At 44.3% G+C, this 24,446-nt stretch overlaps 1 protein-coding gene across 9 annotated transcripts in view; it reads right to left on the bottom strand.

The window, feature by feature from the left end:
• Positions 1 to 24,446, bottom strand: part of nvl (nuclear VCP like) — a 95,778-nt gene that overhangs the window by 31,710 nt on the left and 39,622 nt on the right. For 3 of the 9 annotated variants that reach the window (XM_061789242.1, XM_061789243.1, XM_061789244.1), the window contains exons 17-20: positions 20,487 to 20,549; positions 12,655 to 12,774; positions 2,924 to 3,023; positions 105 to 211 (exon numbers count right to left, since the gene is read on the bottom strand). The exons of 1 other annotated variant lie outside the window; for it this stretch is intronic. In XM_061789242.1, the coding sequence (XP_061645226.1) occupies positions 105 to 211; positions 2,924 to 3,023; positions 12,655 to 12,774; positions 20,487 to 20,549 (390 nt within the window). The remainder of the gene's footprint in view (positions 1 to 104; positions 212 to 2,923; positions 3,024 to 12,654; positions 12,775 to 20,486; positions 20,550 to 24,446) is intronic. 5 more of the 9 variants (XM_061789245.1, XM_061789249.1, XM_061789246.1 and 2 more) reach the window with 5 other exon arrangements.

Raw genomic sequence — 24,446 nt, 5'->3', positions numbered from 1 at the left:
GGAGTGCTGTTCGTGCAAATGGTCTATATGGAAATAAAACTTTGCGATACTTGGAGAAAATTAGTAACTTACGATCTACTTAAAAGTGCCATCTTTTAACATACCTTTGTAATGGTAAGGAGAATTGCATGGCGGTCAGCTGGGGGTGGCATACCCACATACAATGTTTTATCGAGACGACCTGGTCTCAGTACTGCAGGATCAATGATATCTGGCATCAGGGAAAAAAAGTAATTACATATACATATATAATTATATGGTAGGAATAAAAAAAATTATTTTGTTAATCTTTGTTAAGCATTGTTAACATTTTCTGGGGTGTGGAACCACTTGACCATCACTTTGAGGGGGACATCGCCGACATGGCACCCAGCTGCAACATACCCGGCGGTAAGACTGATCTACAGGGTCCCAAATATCCGGTATCGCATCGCCGAATGCGACGAGGTCTTTAGCGATGTATTCCTCAGTTTCCATTGCTTGGAACCGATTATTCTCGTAACTCGACGAAGAGCGTGTGGACTGATAACCGAAATGAAAATTGCATAGCAAGCAGAGGTTAAACAGCTAAGCGATCGCTGATTCGTAAAAAGTCAGTCGGTATCTCGCAGACGGTTAAATGTGACATGCCAAGCTCACGAACGGTTGAAAACTGGGCAAAAAGCCGCACATGGCTTTGTTTTACGGTCAAAAGAGTGCCATAGATGAGACAGTTCCCTTTGTCACCAACAAGCAAAAGTAATTAAACATTGCCAAAATTACGCGCCGAAGTTTGTGGAAGGTGTTACAAGCAGCGGCCTAAAAAAGCTAATGTTGACAAGCAAAACTGCGTGGAGGTACAAAAGAAGGCAGTAGATTTGGATACAAAGGGCGTTGAGCCATGCCTCTAACAGTGAGCAGGATCGGATAAGTAAATCCAATCGGTGGTGTGTTGTACCGTACTATATAATGTGGTGACCACAAGGTGGAAGGATATACAGTGGGTACGGAAAGTAGTCAGACCCCCTTAAATTTTTCACTCTGTTATATTGCAGCCATTTGCTAAAATGATTTAAGTTCATTTTTTCCTCAATAAATGTACACACAGCACCCCATATTGACAGAAAAAAAAAAAAGAATTGTTGAAACTTTTGCAACTTTATTAAAAAGGAAAAACTGAAATATCACACAGCCATAAGTATTCAGACCCTTTACTGTGATAAAATGTAACTGATTCATGTTCATTTATTTTAAAAACATTTCACCGTATTCATTAATTATAATTTATAAAGAAATCCAAGACATTTGAATTTAGTGAAACCATGAATGCTAACATTCATTGGGCTCATTTCCAGTAATTTTGCTTCTGCAGTGTAGTCTTTTCCTTTTAGTAAATACGGTAAAAATGGTAAGGAGAATAAAAAAAGCATCAAACTAGACAGTGATTTAGTACTTCGTGGAACATTTACTGTATTCAAATTACTGCCAAAAACAGCATGTCAAAAAATTGCTACACTAGTCTCAACAATTGATATAAAAATAGATTATTTTTGTGTATTTTTGTAATTGCTATACAAAAGTTTAAGTATTTCAGACTCTGATATACTATTTAAATTTGTTTTTAAAAAATACATCAGCGCATGCACACACAGCAGAATATTTCTTTGAAACCCTAATAAAATATGGATAATACTTCATGGATAGCAGCAAATCGATGGGGTGCATTATACTTTTGTCCTGATTTTTGGGGTCAGTGTTGGGGGTGCGCATTATACTGGAGAGTGTATTATATACGAGACGTTACGGTATGTGTTTTGAGAAACTAAAGGTGTCAGAGGTAGTCAAGTCTTAACTAACTGATGATATTGCTGCCAAGTCCAGCCAGGATATAAGAGACTTTGATGTTGTGGAGCAGGGGTGTCAAACTCAAATTCAAGGTGTGCCAAAATAAAAAATTGGGACAACGTCGGAGGCCAAACTCAATATTTAATGAAAAATTATTGCAATGTGCATGCTTCCCTTTTCTGCAGAAATGTAGCCTTAAAGTTTATAATTGACTACAAACTTACATTGTGCTTAAACACTGAATCTGGAAAAAACTAACTTTAATATTATAAACATGAGAAATCAAATTTGCGATAAAAGACATCAATGGTATTTGTTTGTTTTGTATTTAAATAGATAACATGAATTATATCTTCTAGTTATCTATATCCAACTACCTTTCTTTTTGATGTAAATCTTTTTTCAAAGCCCAACAACAAAACAACCCAAAAAATAAGAATGTCCTTCAAACTATTAACAGTCCCTGCCTCGGAGTTGAAAAGGGCATTTAAAAAAAACAATTCAATGATGTTATATTCTTTGTTATAGCCACGTTGCTCTGCACATAACACGTCTGTCTTTTACTTTAGTGAACAGACCATCTGCCTCCCACCTTTCTTGGAAGTTAACCATTTTCCATCTTGGCCATTTTTGGGAAGGGGAAGTGTAAATTTGCTCGAGGAGACCGGTAGCATAGTTGCTAACGACTGCACCAGAAAGGGAAGGGGCACCCGCCGGTCTAGACTGATGGGCTAACACACTAGCAAGACATTCTGGGATTTGTAATATTAGTGGCGCATGTGCTATATACTGGCGGGCCAGCTCTAATACACATTTAATTTGGTCTTGCGGGCCAAATATAATTAGATCGTGGGCCAAATTTGGCCCCTGGGCCTGAGTTTGACATATATGTTGAAGAGGGACAAGGTTTCCTCCATTAAGGTTCGTCAGAGCAGTAACAAAAATGGGGGGAAACGTTCAGTGTTTGCACAATATCACTGTGATAGGCCACACTCTGGAGTATACTGAGAGTACATTTCGGTTATTTTTTTGGGTCGGCCATAATTTAAGTAAAATGTTTTGGGTTTTTTTCAAGGAGAGACAAACTCTGGATCATTACCTGGTCTGTTAGTTGCAGCCATGATAAAGACTTGTCGCCGCGTTTCCAAGCCATCCATTTCTGTTAGCAACTGGTTAACCACACGTACGCTGGCTCCTGACTGAAGATAAAAAATAAATAAACATGGACAAAATTGTTGGTACCCCTCTGTTAATGAAAGAAAAACCCACGGTGGTCACAGAAATAACTTGAATTTGACAAAAGTTATAATAAATAAAAATGAAAATTAACCAATGAATATCAGACATTGCTTTTGAATAGTGGTTCAACAGAATCATTTAAAAAAAAAAAAAAACTCATGAAACAGGCCTTAACAAAAATGATAGGGGCATGTTCAAACAAGGTGTGTCCTCTAAATAGCATAACCGGTATCTTCAACCTTGTAATCATTTAGTAGGCCTATTTAAATGGTGACAACTAATCACTGTGCTGTTTGGTGACATGGTGTGTACCACACTAAACATGGCTCAGAGGAAGTGAAGGAGAGAGTTGTCTCAGGAGATTAGAAAGAAAATTATAGACAAGCATGTTAAAGGTAAAGGCTATCTCAAAGCAGCTTGATGTCTCCGTGAGTACAGCTGCACATATTCAGAAATTTAAGAGCCACAGAACTGTAGCAAACTCCCTGGATGGAGGAAAATTGCTGACAAATTGAAGAGACGGATAATACAAATGGTAACAAAAGATCCCAGAACAACCTCCAAACAAATTAAAGGTAAACTCCAAGGTCAAGCTACAGGCACATCAGTGTCAGATCCCATCCGTCGTAGTTTGAGCCAAAGTGGACTTCATGGGAGACACCACTATTTAAACTATATCATAAAAAAGCGAGACTGGAATTTGCCAAACTGCCTAACAGTACCGCGGCGATGTGGGAACATTTTGGATTCAAGCCAGATGAACGCGGCCATCCCGCTCACACCAACGACTTTGTATGTCAAATTTATATGAAGTCACAACAAACAACAACATAAACCTCCAAGTGACAAAATCCATTTAAAACACAAACATCTCACCCAATTTCTTCAGGTGGCAACAAAAAACACGGTGGGACATTTCCTGTTACCACACAGCTTTCAATTAAAGGCCAATCCCAATTTTACCCTTTAGACCTTCCCCTTCGTCTTAGCCCTTGGTTTTTTTGGCATGAGAGCATGAGTGCGTAATCGCATGAGAACGAAGGGGTATCCCAATTCCAAGGGGAAAGGCTAAGGCAAAGGGGTGTATAGCTCTTGAAACCAAGGGCTATAGACACTCCGCGCCCTCCTGGCACACCTGAGGCCAACGTAATGCAACATAATAATCAAAGAGTTTCAAACACTACCCCTCCCGCCCCCCTTCTCCACAGGGACACCAGAAGAAAAACAGCCTGATCAGATTCAGGATAGGGGCTGCTTACTAGGGCTGCTTTTCAGCAAATTGTACTTGTAAACGGCACACTATTGAAGGAAGGATGAATGGCCAAATGTACCGGGACATTCTTGACAAAAATCTGCTCCCATCTACGGGGATGATAAAAATGAAACGAGGGTGGACATTTCAGCAGGATAATGATCCAAAACATACTGCCAAGGAAACAAAGTATTAAATAAATACCAGTTGGCGTGTTCAATACTTTTTCCGTGTGTCATTTCTCATTATTAAGCACAGGTTAATTTTTTTTAAATCTTATTTGTTCTACTTTCTTTGTATGTATGGATTACTTGGGTTGTTCCCAACATCGGGTGAGATTTTCATTGTCAATAACACCTTTATAAATATAATTATATAATATATATAATATAATGGGGAAAAATACTTATATCAGGTGCTGTATTTCTAAAGGCGCTATTAACGAGATTTTCACCAGATGTTGGCAACAACCTAAGTAATCCATACATATAACGAAAATAGAGCAAATAAACTCAGAAATTGTGAGTACTAATGTGAAATGACAAAGGGAAAAAGTATTGAACACACCAACTGGTATTTATTTAATACTTTGTACAAAAGCCTATGTTTGAAATGACAGCTTCAAAACACCTCCCGAATGGAGAAACTAGTCGCATACATTGCTCTGGTGTGATTTTGGTCCATTCCTACACACAAGCAGTCTTCAAATCTTGAGGTTTCCGTGGGCTTCGATGGACCTTGAGGTTCAGTTCTTCCCATAGATTTTCGATTGGATTCAAGTCAGGGGATTGGCTGGGCCATTCTAGCATCTTAATTTTTTTCTTTGACCCCACATCCACAAGAAAAAGATTTGACTGTTGTAACGTTACTCTAACTATTGTTCTGCTGTGGTTCCCACCCCTATTCCCATTGTCCACTCTGTTCCTCTCTCTGTCCCCTAAAACCCTTTTCTGTCCGGCTGCATTTTCAATAAACACCTGAATAATTAAAAACTTTAAAAATAAGCAGAGGGAGTATTTCATACTCCCCTGTTGCACAGCAAAACTCACAGAAGGCATACAGAGCCACCATTCTGCAAAGCCATGCAGATGAACAGGACAGGTTAAACAACACATGAATTAATTGAGGCGAATCACAACTTTTGGTGAATTTTCACTGATCACACCCAAGCCTGATTATCTCCACAACTGTTCAATCAAGACATCACTGAAAGAGAAAAAAATCTGACAAAATCAAGTTGGACGAAAGACCAAAAACCATCTCTCTCTCTCGTCCCGTTAGGGGTTGTAACAGCGTGTCATCCTTTTCCATGTAAGCTTATCTCCTGGATCCTTTAACACCAACTGCTCTCATGTCTTCCCTCAGTACATCCAACTGCCTTTCCATTTTTCCATTTTCACTTAATACCAACATACAGGCAAAAACTTAAATGTGCGAAGTCTATGGTGAAAACAGTGAAAAAGTGGACCAATGAAGCAAAGATAGAACTTGAAATCTGTTTAGACTGCACAGACTCGAGTGTCTTTGAAACTTCAACTGGCAGCCAGGATGAATATACGGACATTGTTACATCCTATATCTGCTTCTGTGAAGGTGTGTGTGTACCAACAAAGTCATTTTGCAAGTTCAAGAACAACAAGCCGTGGTTCACTGCCAAACTTAAGCAACTTTGCCAGGCTAAAGAAGACGCCAATCGAAGTGGGAATAAAGCCCTGTATAATGCGCCAGAAACCAGTTGACTCAAGAAATTAACATCGCAAAGAGAAATTATGAAGTAAAGCTACACAATCAGTTTACCCCTAACGACTCTAAATCCGTCTGGTGTTGATTACAATCTATAAACTACAAGGGACCATCCCCCAAGCAGAGAACAACAAAGGATTAGCTGACGACTTAAAAACCGACTGCAGATTTGAAAAGAACACTTTCACACCCCACCCAGCCGCACAACCATCACACTTCTGACTCCCACTCCTGCGTTGCTTCACATTAGGTATGGTGTTCTTTGGATGCAACTCAGCATTTTTTCCTCCTCCAAACACAACAAGTGGAGTTTTTACCAAAAAGTTATATTTGGGTTTCATCTGACCATATGAAATTCTCCCAATCCTCTTCTGGATCATCCAAATGCTCTCTAGCAAACTTCAGACGGGCCTGGACATGTACTGGCTCAAGCAGGGGAACATCGGGCACTGCAGGATTAGAGTCCCTGGCGGCGTAGTGTATGACTGATGAAGCCAGGTAGGACAGAGGAGCCTCTTGAAGAATTTACAGCTCTGTGAGAGCCAGAAATCTGGCTTGTTTGCAGGTGACCAAATACTTATTTTCCACCATAATTTGCTAATTCTTTAAAAATCAGACATTGTGATTTTGTTGATTTTTTTCTCATTTTGTCTCAGAGGTCAGCTATACCTATGATGAAAATTAGAAGCCTCTCTCAACTTTTTAAGTGGGAAAACTTTCAAAATCGGTGGCTGACGACATACTTTTTTGCCCCATTGTATATGTTGCTGACCAATACTGGCCACTCGTGCTTGAGAAGTATCTGCACGATTTGCACATTGTTCCAGATTATCGCACTACTAGTCACTTTAAACTGCTTAAATGTCTTGGTCTCTACACCATATGCACAATTGTCTCCAAAAAAAGGATCGGTATTACCACATTACTGGTAATGTATTATTATTGCTCAGTGACTCCACCCAACTGTCTTTTTATGTTTTTATGTCTCAAAAGTATTTTCCGTCAAATGGCTGTCTGTTATCGTACTAGAGCGGCTACAACTACCGGAGACAAATTCCTTGTCTGTTTTTGACATATTTGGCAAATAAAGATGATTCTGACTAATCATTGCCACTACCTTGTCCACCACACTTGCCTCTTCTACTCTTCCATCGGTCTCATTTTCCTTATTCATCAACTGCTCAAAGTGTTATTTCCATCGATCCAGCACACTACTGGCACCAGTCAACACATTTCCATTTATATCCTTAATCACCCTAGTCTGCTGCACATCCTTCCCCTCACTATCCCGCTGTGTGGCCAACCTCTCTAGATTTTTATTTCCTCCTTCTTTAGTGTCCAACCTGGCATGCATGTCATCATATGCCTCGTTTGGCCTTTGCCACCTCTACCTTTGCTCTACGTCATGCTTTCCTTTCTCCTCTCCTCTGTCCTCTCAGTGTTCAACTTCTTCTGAGCTAACCTCTTTCCTTGTATGATTTCCTCTACTTTGAGGTTCCACCACCAAGTCTCATTCTCCCCTTTCCTACAAGAAGATACACCAAATACTCTCCTGCCTGTCTCTCTGATCACCTTGGCTGTAGTGGTCCAGTCTTCTGGAAGCTCCTCCTGTCCACAGAGAGCCTGTCTCACCTCTTCTCCAAAGGCCACACAGCACTCTTCCTTTTGCAGCTTTCACCACATGGTTCTCTGTTGTGCCTGTCTTCTTAATCTTACTCCCCACCAACAGAGTCATTTTACACACCACCATCCTATGCTGTCTACCCACACACTTCCCTACCACTACCTTACAGTCAGTAACCTCCTTCAGATTACATCGTCTGCACAAGATGTAATCCACCTGCGTGCTTCTACCTCCGCTCTTGTAGGTCACCCTATGTTCCTGCCTCTTCTGGAAAAAAGTGTTCACTACAGCCATTTGCATCCTTTTTGCAAAGTCTACCACTATCTGTACCTCCAAGTTCCTTTCCTGGATGCCGTTACCCATCACTTCTTCATCACCCCTATTTCCTTCCCCAACATGTCCATTACAATATGCACCAATCACTACTCTCTCTCTGTCTGGGATGCTCAGAACTACTTCGTCTAGCTCCTTTCAGAATTTCTCTTTCACCTCTTGGTCACATCCTACCTGTGGGGCATAGCCATTAATCACATCATACATGACACCCTCAATATCAAGTTTCAGCCTAATCATTCGATCTGACACTCCTTTCACGTACAAGACTTTCTTAGCCAACTCCTCTTTTAAAATAACCCCGACTCCATTTCTCAGTATCAAACCTATGAACTAAAAGGCAATGTGTGTGTGGAACTAACACAATTGACTTACTGTATTTTCCCAGACTATAACGCGCATTGGAATATAAGTCGCGCCCGCTTTGTGTAGAATTTTTATTAATTTATTTATTTTTACATATTAGCCGTACCAGACTATACGCTGCAGATATATACGTTGTGAAATTAGATATTTACACAGAAAGATACCGTAATTGTTTCAAATAGTGCCTGTAACACGGCCGTAAAACGCCTCAAACTTAACAGAAAAGTGATTGTTTTTATTCATCCTCCTGTTCACTGAAACCACTGAAGTCGTCATCTTCAGTGTCGGAGTTCAAAACATCTCCGTCACACATCTATTCAGTCTCTCTGTCGGTGTCGCTCTCAATGTCATTTTCATCTTGAGACACAGTTACCACTGAAGTGCTGTTCTCCTCACGTAGCAGTCCAGCCTCTCGAAATCCGTTGGTGATCGTAGATTCTTTCACACTGCTCCACGCTTTTAAGCTCCACTGGCAGACCTCAGAAAAGGATGATCTTCGCACGTGGCCAGTTTTTGTTTAAGATTTCTCGCCGCTGCTCATTCAAGCCTCCCACTCACCTCGGAGTGCGTTCTCTCGTGGCCAGTTGTTTTCACCATAATGGATGACGCTCCTGTCTTGTTAACAGTTTGAGTTAGAGGCAGGTCGAACCTCAAAGGCACTTCATATTTATGTAGTCTGGTCCGATGGAATCCTCGGCTATTTTTGTTGCAATGAATTTGTGGAAGTTTTCAACTTTTTCCTCGTCGTCGGGAGGGAGTTGCTGACAGACAGTCGTCCGCGCCCTGATGGACAAACCTTTTTGTCTCATGAATCGAAAACACCATGATGGTCCACTTTGAAAACGTTCAATAGACATTCCGCTGGTGTTTTCAGTCGGATCTGCACAGTGGATACACCTCGGCCGTCTGCTCTCTGTGTGTTCACCCAGTCCTCAAGAACATTTTCAAGTTCGGGCCATCTGTTCTTATGACTTCTGAAAGCCTTTGTTGTCTTTTGGCAAGCCATCATTCTTCACGCTGCCGTCTCCAACGCCTCACCATCGATTCGTTAACGCCAAGCTTACGTGCAGCAGCTCTATTTCCCTCCTGGATAGACAGATCGATGGCTTTCAACTTAAAAGCTGCATCATACGTCTTTCCTTCTTGTACTTTGCATGATGAGGGTGTGAAAAATAAAAAATATTTTGCGTTTGTGCGTGTCATGCTGCATATTGCGTTGAGCGCGCCAAAAACTAGCCTCGTCGTCTTCGATACGCTGGAGGCATCAGCGCATGCCCAAACCCTAGTGCATTAAGGGAAACGCTCATGTTTTAAGGATTACGTTCAAACAAGTTTTTGTTGTACGTTTAAACAAGTCGAGCCTGTCTTGTTTTGGCACTTATTGCGCCCCCTGATAGCCGTTGGCGGAAAAAAAAAAATCGATATTTTAGCTCCATCGTTGCATAGGCCGCAGGGTTCAGAGCGCAGGAAAAAAGTAGCGGTTTATAGTCCGGAAAATATGCTACTATTCATTAATTAATGTTTCAGCGAAAAGTTAAATATAGCTGAGTTAAAATCGTCATTGTTATCCCCTCCTTGAGCCGTCACCTTATCGTGGTGGAGGGGTTTGTGTCTCCCAGTGATCCTAGGAGCTAAGTTGTCTGGGTCTTTATGCCCCTGGCAGGGTCACCCATGGCAAACAGGTCCTAGGTGAGGGACCAGACAAAGCACGGCTCAAATACCCCTTATGATGACGACAAACAATGGACTTCGTTTTCCCTTGGCCGGATGCGGGTCAGGCGCTTGATGGCGAGCGCCTGGTGGCCGGGCCTGCACCCATGGGGCCCGGCTGGGCACAGCCCGAAAGGGTAACGTGGGTCCCCCTTCCCATGGGCTCACCACCTGTGGGAGGGGCCATAGGGGTCGGGTGCAGTGTGAGCTGGGCGGTGGCCGAAGGCGGGCACCTTGCCGATCCGATCCCCGGCTACAGAAGCTGGCTCTAGGGACGTGGAATGTCACCTCTCTGGCAGGGAAGGAGCCCGAGCTCGTGTGTGAGGTCGAGAAGTTCTGACTAGATATTGTCGGACTCGCCCCCACACACAGCTTGGGCTCTGGTACCAGTCCACTCGAGAGGGGTTGGACTCTCTTCCACTCTGGAGTTGCCCACGGTGAGAAGCGCCGAGCAGGTGTGGGTATACTTATTGCCCCCCGGTTTGGCGCTTGTACGTTGGGGTTCACCCCGGTGGACGAGAGGGTAGCCTCCCTCCGCCTTCGCGTGGGGGGACTGGTCCTGACTGTTGTTTGTGCCTATGCACCAAACAGCAGTTCAGAGTACCCACCCTTTTTGGAGTCCTTGGAGGGGGTGCTGGAGAGTGATCACGTTGGGGACTCCATCGTTCTGCTGGGGGACTTCAATGCTCACGTGGGCAATGACAGTGAGACCTGGAAGGGCGTGACTGGGAGGAACAGCCCCCCCGATCAGAACCTGAGCGGTGTTCTGCTATTGGACTTCTGTGCTCATCACGGATTGTCCATAACAAACACCATGTTCAAGCATAAGGGTGTCCACACGTGCACTTGGCACCAGGACACCCTAGGTCGCAGTTCGATGATCGACTTTGTGGTCGTGTCATCGGTCTTGCGGCCGCATGTCTTGGACACTCGGGTGAAGAGAGGAGCGGAGCTGTCAACTGATCACCACCTGGTGGTGAGTTGGCTCCGATGGTGGGGGAAGATGCCGGTCCGACGTGCCAGGCCCAAGCGTATTGTGAGGGTCTGCTGGGAACGTCTGGCAGAATCCCCTGTCAGGAGGAGTTTCAACTCCCACCTCCGACAGAACTTTGCTCATGTTCCGGAGGAGGCGGGAGACATTGAGTCCGAGTGGACCGTGTTCCGCGCCTCCATTGCTGAGGCGGCCGACCGGAGCTGTGGCCGTAAGGTGTTCGGTGCCTGTCGTGGCGGCAATCCCCGAACCCGTTGGTGAACATCAACGGTGAGGGATGCCGTCAAGCTGAAGAAGGAGTCCTATCGGGCCTTTTTGGCCTGTGGGACTCCTGAGGCAGGCAGCTGATGGGTACCGGCTGGCCAAGCGGAATCCAGCTCTGGTGGTCGCTGAAGCAAAAACTCTGGTATGGGAGGAGTTCGGTGAGGCCATGGAGAAAGACTTCCGGACCGCTTCGAGGAAATTCTGGTCCACTATCCGGCGTCTCAGGAGAGGAAAGCAGTGCACCACCAACACTATGTATAGTGGGGATGGGGCGCTGCTGACCTCGACTCTGGACGTTGTGAGTCGGTGGGGAAAATACTTCGAAGACCTCCTCAATTCCACCGACACGTCTTCCCATGATGAAGCAGAGTGTGGGTTCTCTGAGGCGGGCTCTCCTATCTCTGGGTTTGAGGTCACCGAGGTAGTTTAAAAGCTCCTCGGTGGCAGGGCCCTGGGGGTGGATGAGATTCGCCCGGAGTTCCTAAAGGCTCTGCATGTTGTGGGGCTGTCCTGGTTGACATGCCTCTGCAACATCATGTGGACATCGGGGACAGTGCCTCTGGATTGGCAGACTGGGGTGGTGGTCCTCCTTTTTAAGAAGGGGGACCGGAGAGTGTGTTACAACTACAGGGGGATCACACTCCTCAGCCTCCCTGGTAAGGTCTATTCAGGGGTGCTGGAGAGGAGGGTCCGTCGGGAAGTCTAATCTCAGATTCAGGAGGAGCAGTGAGGTTATCATCCTGGCCGTGGAACAGTGGACCAGCTCAGCTTTAACCAGTGTAAAAAGTTAGTCTAGAGTCCTGGTTTGATTGCAGTGATTGCCTCAAAAGGTTGTACAACTAACTATTAAGTTAAGGGTACCATCATTTTTGCCCAGGCCTGCTTTATGGAGTTTTATTTTTTATTTTGTTGAACCACAATTCAAAAGCAATGTCTGATTTTCACTGGTTTATTTTCATTACATTTTTATTTATTATTACTTTTGTCAGGTTCAAGTTATTTCTCTGACCAATGTTGGTTTTTCTTTCACTAACAGAATAACAACTCTTAAATCCTTCCAGTCTGGTGATATTTGATAAAATAGTATGACGGCCCTTACAATATTTTCACATCATTGTCATAGCATCAAATGCTTGTTTAACAAAACGACATGCAAAACTCTTAGAATGTAACATTTGATGCAACTATGAACAGGTTTAATATACAAATATACATACACAAAAATTTTGTGTACTCCAGTGTAATGTGTGTACTTGTTAAGGGCTAGTCACTGGTGTGCAAATAACTAGTTGGTACATATTTTCTCACCTCATGGCCTGAACGTCGAGGACATAAAGCATCAACCTCATCAAAGAAGATGACACAAGGAGCAGAATTGCGCCCCCTTTGAAAGACTTGTCTGACAGCCCGCTCACTTTCACCAACATACTGAACAAACACAAAGTACAATTAGAATTAGAAATTGTAGCCACATGTCTAGCAAATACCAGCATTCTGATTCTGCTGTAACCAAGTTCAGCTGATATTGTACTCCGGACTCTTCTTTACCAACCAGGGGTACAAATAAAAGAGCATAAAACATGCCTAAATGTGAGTGGTCACCTTCTTTGTGTGATTTGCTTCAAAATATGAACAGCATAATGTGAATATGAAATGTCCACTGTTTTCATTCACAAGGCATTGTACTATTCCACACTTTTGTCAGCGGATAGATCTTTTTTACTTGCTTAGTAATTTTCCTTTAATTACTAAAATAGGCGGCTGTTTTAATTGTACTTTTATTTTTTTCCTCTTTGTTTTAAATGTTTATAAGCTGTTTTTTGTTTTTAAATGCTTTTAATCATGTAAAGCGCATTGAGTTACCTCGTGTATGAAATGCGCTATATAAATCAATTTGCTTTGCTTGAAAAAGTGGCAGGTGCGTCCTGACTCGCATTTAAAAAAAGTTTTAACGTAATTGGTTAATTCTGAACACAGCCACAACCTAATTTAGAACAGGGTGTGCACAAATGTGCAACCAGATTAGCTCAATTGTTTACTTTTACTTCTCTCCTCAGAAAGCTTTTTTTTTTTTCCTCAATTAAATTGTACAGGTTATAGGTCACATTAATGGAAGAAAATGCTTAGCGGATGTATATTGTTCTAATTATCATACCACAGAAACCTGGCATTTGATCAGGGGTGTGTAAACTATTTTTATCTACTGTACAATATGCATAATAATTTGGAATGCAGTGTATGTCAAAGTCAAAAGGTAAACGGGCAAGCACTGAGTGTTGTTGGATGCACAGATTAAGGTTAGCTAACTATGGAGGACCAAGAGTGCCAAAATAATTAAATACAAATAATACAATACAAGTAAATAATTCAATGTCAAAGTATTTCAGAACTATATGGGTGTTTCAATATTTATTTCAATATTTAATTATTTTACTACTTATTTAATTTTGTAAAATAAAGTTAAAATAAGTTGATCTGTCACTCTTCCCCATCAAACTCAGTGGACGGGCACTGATCAGGACTTGCGCTGATCCAGCCCTAACCAATAGGGGGTGTGGGGGGAGAGGTGTTGTGCTGCGGGTCTGGGTGGGGTGGCCCTCTTTGTCGGTGGTTGTCCGGCCTAATGGGCACGACCTGCAGGAGCCATGCCTCTTAATCACTCACTTAGCACACACTCACACCATTCACTGCATACATTTCTCACTAATCACATCTGGGCACATACACATATCAAAGGGGTCCTGGGGGACTGGTATGGGATCGGGAGGGTGTGGGTGTCAGATTGGGTTTCAGCACGTTTGTGCTGTTTCCCGGTCCGTGCGCCCTGCCCCTCCGCCCTGCTTGCCCCCCTGGATTTTAAATGCATCACACACACTCCCCATGTGTTAATGGAGTGTGTGTGTATCTCTGGGGGGGCGGTGGGCTGTTAGACAGTAGTGCCTGGCAGCCCTGCCCCCGCCCCCTCGGCTCACTGACCTCTCCAGATTTTAATGCACCACACCACTCAGGGGCGGCACTGATACACGGGGTAGGGCCAATGACTGCTAGTCGGGGACCTGGCAGTCATAGTAACGGGGGGGGTCTCAATTACTTGCATGGCGGTGCTCCCGAGGTCGGGCCCCCCGGGCTGGATGACTGCTTGGTGTTGGGGTTGACCTCTCATGGCCCTTGGATCCCCCCCATCCCCCCTTATCGTTCCCTTGGCGGATGCCCCTATCCGCCCTCCTTTTCGACAAACAAGGGACACTCTCCCGCCCTCGGGCTGGGCGGGGACTGGCTGCATCCCGGGCACTGTGGGTCGGGGGTGGGGTGATTGACTGGGGGGTTGGCATTGGGTCCCTGCGGCCCCCGCTGGATGGCCGGTTGTCGGGGCGCCTTGGTGGGACCGGAGGACCGTCCTGGGTCCCTCGGTGTGGGACGTGTCCCTTCCGCCGGGCTGCTCTCGGGTGGACCCCTGCGCCTGATCCCGCCCCTCGATTGATTGGGTGGGGCCCTCAGCCGCTGCGGTGCGGCCACAGCAATTACAAGACACTTCTGTACTTCTTTGTGCATGTAAAAGGGTGTCAATTCACTTGCACTTGCCTAGGACTCTTTCACTGGGTGTGGGGTCACGCACTTAATGCAACAAATAACTCATGAATATGCAAATCGCTTGTGTATCCCCTCACTTATACTCTCGTCCTGTAGACTTATAATTTACATAATTAATCCCGCCACACTTCAGTTGTACAGCTGGGTTCATGACCCTTGTCCTGCATTCTTCTTCTCCTTTCCTTGTCCTGTTCTATTTTGTCCTGTCCTTCCCTCACAGGGTAGCACTACAGCCCCATACAACACATATTTAATATTTAATTGTTGTAGGTAATATAATGATTTACTTCTCTCACCCCATTTACAATTAGTGCTTTGTCTTTGTTTCTCTCTCCCTTCGAGAAACTATGTTCTGTTCGACTGATCAAGTCTGATTCTCAATAAACCTCAATTATAATACCACAGCGGAAGCTTAAAAACTCCACTGTGACACAGTAAAACTGTTCCGCCATAAAAGGGATACAGATTTTTCATTTTGCTTGACCTAACAGCCGAACAGGACAAAAAAAAAAACAGAGGTTATGCACAACCAACTAGTGCATTCGTCAAAATAGGTCGAAGCACTTCCTTCTGGTTCAGGTGACTGGTGGAGCCCTATGGCAGGAGACCGGGACAAAGTAACTGGAGAAATATTAAACGTCTACATTGTCTATTGTTTTACACAAGATATCTTTAAAAGCTATCAAAGATGAACATGTTTAGGCTTAGTTTATGTTGAACTATATCATATATATCCCCTTCCTGAACAGTCACCTTATTGTGGCGGAGGGGTTTGTGTGTCCCAATGATCTGATGTCTGGGGCTTCATGACTGGTAGGGTCACCCATAGCAAACAGGTCCTCAGTGAGGGACGAGACAAAGTACAGCTCAAATGACCCCGTATGATGATGAAAATAAATTTACCTAGGTTTCCCTTGCCAGGAAGCGGGTCACCAGGGCCCCCCTCTGGAACCAGGCCTGGAGGTGAGGCTCAAAGGTGAGCATGTGGAGCCCAGGCCTACACCCTTGGGGCCCAGCCAGGCACAGCCCGAAGAGGCGACATGGGTCCCCGTTCCCATGAGCTCCCCACCTGTGGGAGGGGCCAAGGTGCGTAGTGAGCTGGGTGCCGGCCAAAGGCGGTGACATTGGCAGTCCAATCCCCGGCTACACAAGCTGGCTCTGGGGACGTGGTATGTCACCTCTCTGGCAGGGAAAGAGGCTAAACTGGTGTGCGAGGTTGAGAAGCTCCGACTAGATATAGTCGGGTTCACCTCCACACACTTGGGCTCTGATAGCTGTCCTCTTGAGAGGGATTGGACTCTTCTCTTCTCTGGAGTTGCCCACGGTGAGAAGCGCTCAGCAGGTGTGGGGGCATACTTATTACGATCAGTAACTTGGTGAGTTGGCTCCCATGGAGGGGAAAGATGCCGGTCCAAACTGGCAGACCCAAACATATTGTGAGGGTCTGCTGGGAGAGTGCCCTGTCAGAAGGAGCTAAAACTCCAATCTCAGACGGCGCTTCCCCCGCTTCCCAGGGCACATTGAGTCCGAGTGGACTGTGTTCTGTCCCTCCATTGTTGAGGACACAACAATGGAGGGACAACCTGTGGCTATAAGGTTGTGAGTGCCTGTTGTGGGGGTAATCCCCAAGCCCGTTGGTGGACACCAACGGCAAGGGATGCCGTCAAGCTCAAGAAGGAGCCGTATGGGGCCTTTTTGGCCTGTGGGTCTCCGGAGGAAGCTGATGGGTACTGGCTGGCCAAGCGTAATGCAGCTTTGGTGGTCCCTGAGGCAAAAACTCGAGCATGCGAGGACTTTGGTGAGGCCATGGAAAATGACTTCCGAAAAGCTAAGAGGAAATTCTGATCCATCATCCGGCGTCTCAGGAGGGGTGGATAAAATCCGCGCCCTGACTTCCGGGTCCTGGTCGACACGCCTCTGCAACATCGCGTGGACATTGAGGATAGTGCTTCTGGATTGGTAGACCGGTGGTCTCCACTTTTTAAGAAGGGGGGTGCAAGGTGTGTGGGCATCACATTCCTCAGCCTCCCTGGTAAGGTCTATTCAGTTGTTCTGGAGAGGAGCGTCGGTCAGGAAGTCGAATCTCAGATTCAGGAGGGGCAGTGTGGTTTTTGTCCTGGCCATGGAACAGCTCAACAGGGTCAGCTCAGCAGGGTCCTCACGGGTGCATGGGAGTTCCTCCAACCCGTCTAGATGTGTTTTGTGGCCTTGGAGAAGGCGTTCAATCGTGTCTTTCAGACAGTCCTGTGGCGAGTGCTCTGGGATTATCGGGTAGCGGACTCCCTGATTTGGGCTAACCCTGTACGACTGGTGTCGGCATTTGGTCTGCTTTGCCGGCAGTACGACGCCAAGGTTGCCCTTTGTCACCGATTCTGTTTATTACTTTTATGGACAGAATTTCTAGGCGCAGCCAGGGTGTTGAGGGGGTCTGGTTTGGCGACATCAGCATCATGTTGCTGCTTTTTGCTGATGATGTGGTTCTGATGGCTTCATCAAGCCATAATCAACTCTTCCTGGAACAGTTCGCAGCTGACGTTCCTACCTTCACCTAGGGTGCTGTGGGTTGTGACCAAAAGAACAAGATCACGGATAAAAGTGGCCGAAATTAGTTTCCATAGCAGGGTGTCCGGGCTCTTCCTTAGAGATTTGTGAGAAGCTCAATCATCCGGGAGGGGATCAGAGTCGAACTGCTGCTCATCCGCATCGAGAGGAGCCAGATGACGTGGCTTGGGCATCTGGTTAAATGCCGCCCGGACGCCTCCCTGGTGAGATGTTGCGGGTCCACCGGGAAGAGGCTCTGGGGACGACCCAGGAAAGGCTGGAAAGACTACGTCTCTTGGCTGGCCTGGGACCGGTTCGGGATCCCCCCTCAAGAGCTGGATGAAGTTGCTGGGGAGAGGGAAGTCTGGGCTTCGCTGCTTAAGATGCTGCCCCAGCGACCCAACTTCGGATAAGCGGAGGAAAATGGATGGATGGGTGGATATATCATAAAAATGTATAAATAAATGACAATGGTGGTTAACCTGTTGCTATCAAGTTACTTCAGCACCCTTGAGCACCCATCAGCTATTAAGAAAACAAAATTCTAGCAAGTTCGGGTGAAACCATCATGTCATCATCCTGTAGATATGTTAGTTATCGCAGCATACACAGGAGGTCCGCAAACCTGTTTACCGTGTTTAGTCACATGGCGTTCCGCATAAAGGGTATTACTTGTTCCTGCATGAGTACTTCCGTGAGTTAATCACAAACACTTTAGGAAAAGCCATGGATTTAACTTTACCCGCACCGGAAACAAATCCAATTCACTGCATGCAACGCAGATTAAACTAGTAACGAGTAATCTTTATTCCAGACACAAATCCATACAAGAGCATACAGTTAATGAGAGAAAATTAAAATAGAAGATAAAAAAAATATACAACTTACAAAACTATGTATTACAATTTATACAGACTTCTGCACCAATGACATCTAAGTTTATCGGTAAATCTATCGCAGCTTTTAATTGGACTGAATAGGGCTAGACTCGTAGGAGACTAGTTGGGCAGACTCCACGCACCCTCGAGGACCCGACTGAGGGTGTTGAGCTGGTCGACTCTTTCACTGCCAGGACGAAAACCGCATTGCTCTTCCTGAATATGAGGTTCAACTTCCTAACAGACCCTCCTCTTGAGAGCCCCCGAATCAACCTTACCAGGGAGGCTCAAGAGTTTGATCCCACTGTAGTTGGAACACACCCTCAGTTCACCCATCTTAAAAATGAGGACCAGCAAACCCCTGTTGCCAAAGATGTTGTTCTCAATAGCCTTACCAACCTCCTTCCAGTAGAGGTTTTTGCATTAGCAACCGCCGAAGCCACATTCTGCTTGGCCTGACTACCGATCATGTCTCCGGAGTCTCATGGGCAAGCAAAAAAAATAAAAATAAAAAAAATAAATAAATAAAAAAATAATAATAATAAAAAAAAAGGTACAATAAGACTCTTTCAGCTTGGTGGCATCCCTCACCACTCATGTCCACCAAAGGGTTCTGGGATTACCACTGAGACAGGCACTGACCACTGAGGAAGAAAATCTATGTTATTATAGAGATAGTGTTGCCACAGTGCCATTTGCTGACCGACATGCCTTGATTCTAGCCAGAACCCTCTTTATTTCATCACAAACACCGCCTACTGAGGTATAAGGCTCCTTCAGGAACCAAGACTCCAATCCCGCCCCTGTGTTTGCATTTCACTCTTCCAGCGGTCTGTCTGTTTATTGTCTGTCTCCCAAGTCCCTGCCCCAAATGCCTTTGATCTTGTTGTATCAGAGATAGGACCAATTTCATTGTTCAGGGTTCAACTCACCAACCAAGTTTGATGTAGCAAATTCCATCTCTCCATTCATTTTCTACACAGTTTATTTCACTAGGACCGGGGATAATCTGGAGCCTATCCCAGCTGACTGTGTGCGAGAGGCGGGGTACATCCTGAACTTGTCCCCAGCCAATCGCAGGGCACATATAGACAAACAATCATCACACACATTTACACCTACGGGCAATTTAGAGTCTTCAATTAACCTACCATGCATGTTTTTGGAATGTGGGATGAAACCGGAGTACCTGGAGAAAACCCATGCAGGCACGGGGAAAACATGTAAAGAAAGGCCAGATTTCAACCCGGGACCTCAGAAATAAGTTAAATTACATTTTTGTTCATGATAAAATAGTACAAACAAGAAAAAGTTTTTTTGTTTTTTAAGGAAAAGCAGGGTTTGCCTGATGAAAATGTCATTTTGGCCTGCAATTGAATTGTCAGGAAAACATTTGTTGCCAAACCCTGATATTACAGCATGGCGTACTTGGGTTCAATGTCACCTGCCTCCTCATGCTCCAAGTTCTGCCAGAGGTGGGAGGTGAAACTCCTTGTAACAGGGGACTCTAACAGAAACTCACAATATATATTTGGGCCTGCCAGGTCAGACCGGCATTCTCTCCCACTATTATGGGAAGGATTTCCCTTCAAATATTCACACGAACACTGTAGTAAAACATACAGACAGTTAAGAAAACAATACTCAAAGGCAGATATTCTTCCTAATCTGTGAAAAATGAGTGAAATTAATAAAGTTCCATGGAGACTTTGTTTGTGTACTTTTTAATCTTAATTTGTGTTATCTTCATGCCAGCTCGACACTGCCCGTAAGAGGCCAAGCCGCGCACAGCAGGAACAGCATGTATTTGTTTCTATTTATTGTTTTTTATTTCTATTATTTTAATATATTATTATTTGACTGAATTTAAATTTTCTGGTTGTTCTTGTCATATCGTTGTTGTATTCAAAGTTTAGTTTTGGTTGTTGAATAAATTAAGTCAAATTAATAATCAAAGTTTTTAAATCAATCAATTAATTTCAATCAAAATAATCGTGATTTATTATTTTCGTCCAGCCCTACGTCAGGACCTAACTGTTTTTTGATGAAAAAAATGGAAATATGTTTAATTGTATATAGCACAACACTGGGAGCATCTACAACAAGATATCCCTATGCTCTGTGACTCACCATGTTGAGGAGCTCTGGACCTTTGACAGAGATGAAGTTGAGACCTGATTCATTGGCCACTGCCTGTAAGGACACAGTTACACAGGCAAACAATGACAAACCAATCAAATTTAAAGCATACGAGAATAATACAAAGCATAGCTGTATATTCCCTTAATGTAAACTAATTCAAAGGATCAAAATGTAGCCATATACACTGTATTCCAACCATTTTCTGTACTGCCTAACCTCACTAGGGTCGCGGGCGTGCTGGAGCCAATCCCAACCAACTCTGGGCAAGAGGTGGGGTACACCGTGAACTGGTTGCCAGCCAATCGCAGTGCACATACAACCATTCGCACTCACATTCACACCTATGGACAAGTTAGTTTTGGGATGTGGGAGGAAACCAGAGTACCCAGAGAAAATACACACAGGCACGGGGAGAACATGCAAACTCCACACAGCCGAGGCCTACGCACTCTGGGTGGAGCGACCCTGAGTGTTGGCGTTCACTGTCAAATCCAGGTGTGCACATTCTGCCGTCAATTTAAGCACCTCTTTTTCCACACTCTGGATGATATAGTTAAGTACTTTCACAATGACAATGTCATTGTCATTGTCCGTGAAGGTGAAACATTATTTGACACTTGAAGTTACAATGTAGATATTTTTTTACCACCAACATTCACTGAAAAGTAATTTATTAGGGAAGGAAATTTGCATGACAACGGGGTGGCCACACAAATACAGTGTGTACGGAAAGTATTCAGACCTCCTTAAATTTATCACTCTTTGTTGTATTGCAGCCATTTGCTAAAATCATTTTTAATTTTTTTCTTCTATGTAGACACAGCACCCCATATTGACAAAAAAAAAAAAAAAAAAAAAAAAAAAAAAAAATCAGAATTGTTGAAATTTTTGCAGATTTATTAAAAAAGAAAACCTCAACTATCACACAGCCATAAGTATTCAAACCCTTTGCTCAGTATTTAGTAGAAGCACCCTTTTGAGCTAATACAGCCATGAGTCTTTTTGGGAATGTTGCAACATGTTTTTCACACCTGGATTTGGGGATCCTCTGCCATTCCTCCTTGCAGATCCTCTCCAGGTCTGTCAGGTTGGATGGTGAACGATGGTGGACAGCCATTTCCAGGTCTCTCCAGAGATGCTCAATTGGGTTTAAATCAGGGCTCTGGTTGGGCCATTCAAGAACAGTCACTGAGTTGTTCTGAAGCCACTCCTTCGTTATTTTAGCTGTGTGCTTAGGGTCATTGTCTTGTTAGAAGGTGAACCTCCAGCCCAGTCTGAGGTCCTGAACACACTGGAGAAGCTTTTCCTCCAGGATATCCCTGTACTTGGCCGCATTTATCTTTCCTTCGATTGTAACCAGTCGTCCTGTCCCTGCAGCTGAAAATCACTCCCACAGCATGGTGCTGCCACCACCATGCTTCACTGTTGGAACTGTTTTGGACAGGTGATGAGCAGTACCTGGTTTTCTCCACACGTAACACTTAGAATCAAGGCCAAAAAGTTCTGTCTTGGTCTCATCAGACCAGAGAATCTTTTTTAACAAACTCGATGCAGGCTTTCATGTGTCTTGTGCTGAGGAGAGACTTCCACCAGGCCACTCTGCCATAAAGCCCCGACTGGTGGAGGGCTGCAGTGATGGTTGACTTTCTATAACTTTCTCCCATCTCCCGACTGCATCTCTGGAGCTCAGCCACAGTGGTCTTTGGGTTCTTCTTTATGTCTCTCACCAAGGCTCTTCTCCACCAATTGCTCAGTTTGGCCGGACAGCCAGCTCTAGGAAGGGTTTTGGTCATCCCAAACGTCTTCTATTTAAGGATTATGGAGGCCACTATGCTCTTAGGAACCTTAAGTGCAGCAGAAATCTTTTTGTAAAGAAGAAGCCATGCAAGCCCAAGCCATGACATTACCTCCACCATGCTTCACAGATGAGCTTGTGTGTTTTGGATCATAATCAGATCCTTTCTTTCTCTATACTTTGGCCTTTCCATCTAGAGATTAATCTTGGTCTCATCAATCCCGAAAATTTTGTTCCAAAACCTTTGTGGCTCATCTGTGTACTTAGCAAAATCCAATCTGGCTTTCAGATTATTTTTTCTGATGCGTGGTTTGCATCTTGTGGTATGGCCGGTATATTTCTTTTCTCGAAGTCTTCAAACAGTGGATTGCGATACCTTCACCCCTGCCCAGTGGAGGTTGGCAGTGATGACACTGACTGTTGTCTTTGAGTGTTTCTTTCCAGGTATCAATTGCTGTTGATACCCTTGGCCGATCTGTTCGATGTCTGTTGCTCAGTACAACAGTAGTTTTTCTTTTTCAGGACATTCCAAATTGTTGTATTGGCTATGCCCAATGTTTGTGCAAAAGCTCTGATCGATCTTCCCACTTCTCTCAGCTTCAAAATGGTTTGCTTTTCTCCCATAGACTGCTCTCGGGTGTTCATGTTTACTTGACAACAAATGCAGTTTTCACAAGTGAAACCCAAAGCCAAAAACAAGTACTATCTTATGTTTAAGCAATCAATCGAGAAGGCAACACCTGAGCAACTAGAAACACCCATCAGTGACATGTTCCAATACTTGTGCTCACTTGAAAAGTGGGTGGCTTCAAACAAAAGGTGCTCTGACCCAAGTTTTTTAACACACCTAGATGTACAGTGGGTACGTAAAGTATTCAGATTCCCTACAATTTTTCAGTTATATTGCAGCCATTTGCTAAAATCATTTAAGTTCATTTTACCCCCCTCATTTATGTACACACAGCTGTGTGCTTAGGGTGTCTTGTTGGAAGGTGAACCTTTGGCCCACTCTGAGGTCACCTTAAGTGCAGCAGACATTATTTTAAGTGTAGCAGACATTATTTTGTAACCTTGCCCAGATCTGTGCCTTGCCACAATTCTGTCTCTGAGCTCTTCAGACAGTTCCTTTGACCTCATGATTCTCATTTGCTCTGACATGCACTGTGAGCTGTAAGGTCTTATATAGACAGGTGTGTGGTTTTCCTAATCAAGTCCAATCAGTAATCAGTATAATCAAACACAGCTGGACTCCAATGAAGGTGAGGAACCATCTCCAGGATGATCAGAAGAAATGGACAGCACCACAGTTAAATATGAGTGTCACAGCAAAGGGTCTGAATACTTATGCCTGTGATATTTAACTCTTTCAGGCATATACTAAAAATAACATTTCACATGGCGGGTGGGGGGCAGCATGCAAAGTGTCAGTGTCCAAAGTGGGGGTGTTGTGACTAGCTCTGTCACGATAATTATTATCTTGATATCGTTTGATAGATAAAATGGAAATGATAGTTTTTCCGGACTCAATAAATTGTCATTGTTGTGGTGACCCAGCGCGGGCCTCACAAGGTGAGTTGGACAGCTGTATCATTAACCAGACATGCAAACACCAAAGGCATGAAAAAGGTGACCCAAAAAAAATACAAAATTTTTAGTTTGGGGGGTTTATTTTTCGGGTCGGAAGATGTACTGCCACTTAGCTCAACAAAGAGGACGGATGTGGACTGTGGAAACGGTAATGGACCATCCAGCATTAATGGCCTACAAAAAGGTCTCATTGCCAAGCTGTGAGTCAAGACACATCTCATGATGGGTAAGAGCAGACCGCTGTCTCAAGACCATTGCAAACTAATTGCTGAAAAACTTAACGATGGCATTGATGACAGGCGCATATCAAAGCTTCTGAACGTTCCAGTGAGCACGGTTGGGGCCATAATACGTAAGTGGAAAGTCAATCATACCACCATAAATTTGCCCCGATCAGGTACTACTCATAGGATTTCTCACAGAGGAGTGCAAAGAATAATCAGAAGAGTTGTCCAAGAGCCAAGGACCACCTGTGGAGAGCTTCAAAAAGACCTGGCATTAGGGGTTACTGTTGTTACAAGGAAAACAGTGAGTAATGCACTCCGCCGTCATGCCCTGTATGCACG

This window comes from Phyllopteryx taeniolatus, chromosome 11, assembly GCF_024500385.1.
Source record: "Phyllopteryx taeniolatus isolate TA_2022b chromosome 11, UOR_Ptae_1.2, whole genome shotgun sequence".
In the NCBI taxonomy this organism is placed as follows: Eukaryota; Metazoa; Chordata; class Actinopteri; order Syngnathiformes; family Syngnathidae; genus Phyllopteryx; species Phyllopteryx taeniolatus.
Note: the sequence above shows the minus strand (reverse complement) of the source record. Positions and strands in the feature narration are given on the sequence as shown.